This window comes from Triticum dicoccoides, chromosome 7B (genome assembly GCF_002162155.2).
Source record: "Triticum dicoccoides isolate Atlit2015 ecotype Zavitan chromosome 7B, WEW_v2.0, whole genome shotgun sequence".
Lineage (NCBI taxonomy): Eukaryota > Viridiplantae > Streptophyta > Magnoliopsida > Poales > Poaceae > Triticum > Triticum dicoccoides.
Window position 1 is genome coordinate 748,864,728 of NC_041393.1, and position 6,371 is coordinate 748,871,098.

A 6,371-nucleotide genomic window follows, 5' to 3' on the forward strand; every position below is an offset into this window, starting at 1 on the left:
TGATAGTCGAGTTGAGTTTAGACGGATGCAGAGCAACGTTGCAAACATTATCAACAATGACGTCACCTACAAGAAGGGGATGGACTACAACGACTCACATGAACCCCTCGAGGAGCGGTGGGATTGGCGGAAGCGACATCATAGCAACTTTAAAACCTCGACTATGTCCATGAAATGAAGGACATTCATAGTTGACTAATAGCAACAATTGCCGTGTTGAAAACTTTTTCTAAACAAGACTTGGCAGCCCTTACCATACCTTTTGTGTCAATTTGAACTTCGGCCCTTAAGTCTGTAACGTTACTACTTGTTGCACGTATCGAGACATGGTGACTCTAGCATGACATCAAAATGAGCCCTTTGGCTCATAGATGCTGCCGTGGCCAAAAAGTTAGCCTTTAGGTTCATAAATGTTGTCCTCATTTGCTATGTAATCTTCCTATATATGATAGATTCGTGTAAAGTATTACATAATAACATTCATTATTTAATTGCATAATATTTATTATTTCTGCACATATGAAATCTGCAACAGTTGTAGAAAAAACACTATCGTGGCAGTATTTCTGTTGTCCCTACAAAACAACTAGCCGCGTTTGTTATCAGCAAGATGCTAATTGTATCCGAACCTAGAAGCGTTCGCATAAAGGGCACATGTAGATTAGCTTTGACAACAGTGGCATTTAAGTAAAGCAAACTTTGCTAGCGTTGTACCTACTGGTAGCATTCTAGGAAAAGACACGCTAGTCATGAGTAGCACAGTAGTTGCATCCGTCCCACACGCTGCTAACTGTATCACACTAGCCGCGTGCATGGCACGCATTGCTAACGTTACCATACCAGCAACGTGTTACCGGGTGGCGTCCACTCCGAACACGGCTGGTGGGCTATCCCGCACGCGGATTGTAGTGGGTTCCTGTACTAGTGATGTGTCCCGCTCCATGCTAGTACAAAGGAGGAGGTGTTGAGTTCCCTCAAAAAAAGGAGGAGGTGTTGAGTTGTTGTATGTCGGGCATCCGCAAGGTCCTCGGTGGTGCCGTGATGACGTAGGGGCTGATAAAGGAGTGCAGTCGTGGCTGGCCAAAGTCGATCTGGGCGCTGGCGATGCACCACCATCCACGCACAACATCAAGGCCCATGTTGGTGTGAGGATGATACTGTGTGCCGAAGATCGGCTCTGATGGCTGCAACTCGGTCAATAGGTGGGAGGATGAGATGTGCGGACCTGTATGTTCATTGGGCTTGGGCAGAAATTTTTGTGTGGAGGTGAAATGATGCATCTGGGCTAGTGTGTCGTTTATTTTTGAATGCGAAAGAGGAAACAATTTCGGGCCAGGGAGGGCTGGCCTTAGGTTGACTGCTACGCTTACAGAATTGCTGACTAACAGTACATGAAAATAGAAAAACAAAATAATTGATCATGTGGCATATGTGGTGAGGTAAACAGGGTATGTCAACATAAATAAGATAGTGGGTATGAACTTCTTAGGTACTCCCTCCGCCCCTAAATAGATGGCATACAAATTCAGATAAAAATTCTGCTATATCAAGTTTGAAGAAATATGTAGAAGAAATTGTGAAAATATATCTAATAGTGGATTGATATTGGTTTGGTGTTGTTTATCTTCAAAAAAATTACATAGAAGGGTTTCCCCCTGCAACAAACTTTTACTAAAAAGCCAAGGCAATCACCACACACAAACTTAACAGCTCTCGGCACATCCAAGAAATAGCTACAACTGACTTAAGTTATATAGAATCTCTCCCTGAAACGCTCACAAAGTTGGAGCCAGGGGCAGATGACAGAGCTTATTAAACGACTATCAGCACAACTAAACAGGAAGGTCTATTGATTAACTACCCAACAACATCAGCAGTCCAGGCAATCCTAAGCAGTTCCCCTCGTCTATAGTCAAGCAGCCTTAAGCATGAAGGAGGATCACAACTTGATTGTCTGAATGCAGCATAACCTCCGTATCGGCCCATCACCTCCGACATAGCCATAGCGACGATCCTATTTGACTATTAGTGCCGATACAACAACAACAACAACAACAACAAAGCCTTTAGTCCCAAACAAGTTGGGGTAGGCTAGAGGTGAAACCCATAAGATCTCGCAACCAACTCATGGCTCTGGCGCCCAGCATGTCCAGGATGCATTGAACACTTCGCCAACTTCGTGCCTGAAAGACAAATTCGTTTCAGAACAACCATAAACTCCATAAGGCAGCAGAAGCAGATTAATAGCATCACAACATTTTTTAGTTTCCCAGAAGAAAAGCAGAGAATAGCAGGAGCTGAGACATGAATGTTGAAAATCTCTGCAACCATATTCCACATGTGTTGGGCAACAATGCAATCAAACAATAAATGTTGGATACTTTCAGGTTCATCACAAAAGACACATGACACATCATCAACATGTCTGCGTTTGCTAAGTTATCTCTTGTTAGACTTCTGTTATGAGCAATAATCTACAAGAATACATGGATGTTGGGAGGTACTTTGGTTTCCCAAATAAATTCTTTCAGATCAGAGGATACACCCCCAAAGTTGATTTCCTTATATAAGGAGTTAACAGAATACAGACAAGATTTTTCCAAGGTCCAGATAGGCCTATCTAAATCACTTGTCGGAGAGAAGTTTCTAACCAAATCCACTAACTCAAACCATCTGGTCAAGGTTTGTTCATCCACGCACCTTCTCAAGGTAAGATGGAGATCAACCCCGTCCCACACTTGGGCAATGGAGGCATCTTGTTGCTCATAGATCACAAAAAGATCCCATATCCTAGTTTTAAGAGAGCACTCCCCTAACCAAGTATCATGCCAAAAAGACACATTTTCTCCATTCCCAGGAACCCATCTATAAAAGACATTGGCAGCAGCAAAAGCCCAAGTGAACTTTCTTAGAATGAAGAACCATTCCCAGCTCTATCCACAATATATTGGGTTAATCAATGGTATACTTGAAGCGCATGAGTTTTTTCCAATCAGTATTGCTATCATCAAAAAATATTTTAAGAAGCCAACAAAGCCATGTTAAAATCTCTAAGGTTGGGAACACTCAACCCACCAAACATTGACTTAGTTAAACTTAGAAACATTGACTTTTGGATTCAGTTTATGCACCATCCTTTTGGAAACAGAGGTAGTAGTATATAGGATATCATCGGATTACAACAAGACGTAAGCTAGAGAGGTACTCCCTCCCTTATGTCATATAAGAGCATTTAGATCACTATTTTAGTGATCTAACCGCTCTTATATTTTTTTTACAGAGGGACTAACCCTTCACGGAGAATAGAGGGGACTGCAACACTTGGAAGAAAAGACAAATCTAGCTGTAAACTTCGTTGCCCATCTAATTGTATTAAATTTGGTTGCCTTACTGGCTAAGGCTTTGGCCATTCCAAACAAGAAAAGACAAATTTCTTGGCTCGATAAATTTATTAGATTGGTATAATACGAGATCTAGAGCGTTTAGCTGGCTACTTACCTGGTTCCCTCATGCGCCGGCCGCATGTGACAGCATAATGATGGATGCTCTCCATGTTACCATATTCTCCTAGTTTGATTGGTTCCCATAGGAGGTCGCGTGCGCCACATGTTACATCCATGTTACCATACAGCCTAGCTTGAAGGAGAGAGCTACGTAGGTTGCCAGCTTTGTGAAGTTACAAGTCAACCGTACGTGATAACCGCAATTTTGAGAGAGCTGTAGACGGCCGGCCTCCCTCCTCATTGGTTCAATATAAAACCCGAGCATCACTCCTCCCTCCCCATTCGTTGCTCGAGAAGCATGTTTGGTCCGGGGCAAAAAACGTTCAAGATCCTGTGCCGCGCCGACGAGGGGTACTGCGTCACCGTCCGCGGCGGAGACGATGGCGATGCCGCCGTCGTCATGGCGGCAGCAGACCCCGACGACGAGTACCAGGCAAGGCAGCCTCCCCTGTTCGATATTAGTTAGCTAATTTCTATTCAATTGTAAAGCTCGATCGATCGGTCGCGTTTCTAGTATTTCATTTCACGGATCATGCATATGGGCTGTTGCAGCACTGGTACAAGGACATGAGACGCAGCACGAGGGTGAAGGACGAGGAGGGGTACCCGGCGTTCGCGCTCGTCAACAAGGCCACCGGGCTGGCCATCAAGCACTCACTCGGCCAGTCCCATCCCGTGAGCACCAACCAAACCAATCATTCAGTGCCGCTCTTGACTGAATTTTCTTGGATCTTTCTATAATTGTTGTCCCTGCCGAACTATCAATCTGTGCTCAAATCACATGAATCTTTGCAGGTAGATCTGGTACCGTACGAGTACGACCCAGCGGTGATGGACCTGTCGGTGCTGTGGACGCAGAGCAGGGACGTGGGCGACGGCTTCCGCTGCATCCGCATGGTCAGCAACATCTACCTCAACTTTGACGCCTTCGAGGGCGAGCCGGACCTTCAGGACGGCACCGTCGTCGGGCTGTGGGAGTGGAACGAGGGGGGGAACCAGTGCTGGAAGATCCTACCGTGGGGCACCGACGCCGACGCTCCACCACCTGCAGCAGCCTACGGGGACGACGACGAGTTCGGCGGCTACCACGGCGGCCAGGACCAGGAGACTGCGCGTTTCAGCTACGGCGGAGACGATGCGGTATCACAGGACCAAGGCCAAGGGTACGACGGTGGCTTGCCTCCTGCGCTGTCTTCCGAGTGCACCGTCCGCATCTTCTGCAGCGCCGGCGGCGAGGAGTACAGCGTCGCCGCGAGGGACGGAACCGTGTGCCTCGCTCCTACCGACCCCGGCGACGACTCGCAGGTGACAACAGATAATCAAAACATCACCATCTCATCGATCTTAATTAATTGGTGACCCAGCTAATAAATCATAAATATGAAACGAAATGTATGTAGCACTGGGTGAAGGACATGCGGCGCAGCACCAGCATCAAGGACGAGGATGGGTACCCTGCGTTCGCCCTGGTGAACAAGCTCACCGGCGAAGCCATCAAGCATTCCCTTGGAGAGAGCCACCCTGTAAGCTTATAACATGTTCACCGTTACTTAACTCCCTAATTAGGTTTCTGCAACTGCAATACTGCAGACTGAGAATATGTACCTCAGGTTCGGCTTGTGCCCTACGACCCGGAGTACCTGGACGAGTCGGTGCTGTGGACGGAGAGCGAGGACGTCGGCGACGGCTTCCGCTGCGTCCGCATGGTGAACAACATCCACCTCAACTTTGACGCCCTCGACGCCGGCGAGGGCCAGGGTGGCGTGCACGACGGCACGACTATCGTCCTGTGGGAGTGGTTTGAAGGAGAGAACCAACGCTGGAAGATCCTTCCTTGGTGTGAGTAAATATGCATGGAAGTCGGCCACGGCCAGGGCCGCTTCTTTTTCCGCCACCGTTGTGTTTCTCGTACTAGTCCCACAAGGAATACCGTCTCCCAAGTTTGATCCTGGTTTCGATGGTGTGTCTAGCGTTGTCGGAGGATGTATGGAGGTATGTCTCCATCTGATCTCGTGGGATTCTGTTGATGCTGTTCTTAGGTGGGTCTGTTTGGATGTTGTCTTCGTTCGTGTGTCTACAGGTTTGATTCTTTCAATCTACGACTCTATTCATCAACGATGGTTGCTGCTCTTGTGCGCTGGTCCTACTGGGTCTGAGCATGATGACATCCCTACTTTTTACTACAATAAGATTTGCGTAAGTGTTTGTAGTCATCACTAGATGGTCCATGGACCTGGTTGTAATTTTTGTTACCTATCGTGTTCTCAGCATCGCCATGGTTTATTATGAACAGCTGGGAAGTTTCTTCCAGGTCATCAACTGTGGGGGTTTCATGTTTCTCTCTGAGCTCACCTTCCCAGTCAACGACTTCTTCATCCTCTCCCTTCGTGACCCACACCATGGCCACCTGCTACTGCAATTCTGGTAGTCCGTCAACATAGCATGTGAAGCAGTTCAAACCCAGGGCATGTGGCTGGTGTTGGGCTAACTTGCGGCTAGTCCGATCTTTCGATTCACTCCAATTGCCTTGGGCGTGCGGGACTGCGGTACACATCCCACTGCCAGGTGTGACCGGAGAGCACTCGAGTGCTTCGGTAACCCTAGGGAGCCACATGGCGATGAATATGTGGCTCCCCATCTTGTCTCATTTGTCGCAACCTCACCTACCATTGCCCACACATCCTGGTCCGGGTGCTCGTGGACCAGCCGCTCCACCTGATTCATTGGTCCACTGCTTACCGCTTGTCCATCGGCCCACGGCCTCCCCTGCTCGCGCTCCTACATCTCTGTACCCCTCAGGCTGGTTATAATGGAAGTATCATATACTAGTATCATATGCCTGATACTACCTCCCTAATGCATAGTATC

General features: G+C 47.6%; 1 protein-coding gene across 1 annotated transcript; it reads left to right on the top strand.

Moving 5' to 3' along the window:
* Positions 1–3,744: 3,744 nt before the first annotated feature.
* On the top strand, positions 3,745–5,768 carry LOC119338244 (ricin B-like lectin R40G2). The gene is made up of 5 exons (XM_037610544.1): positions 3,745–3,936; positions 4,056–4,178; positions 4,299–4,808; positions 4,904–5,026; positions 5,114–5,768. The coding sequence occupies exons 1-5, from the start codon at positions 3,802–3,804 to the stop codon at positions 5,348–5,350; spliced, it is 1,128 nt and encodes a 375-aa protein (XP_037466441.1). The 5' UTR covers positions 3,745–3,801; the 3' UTR covers positions 5,351–5,768.
* Positions 5,769–6,371: the final 603 nt, after the last annotated feature.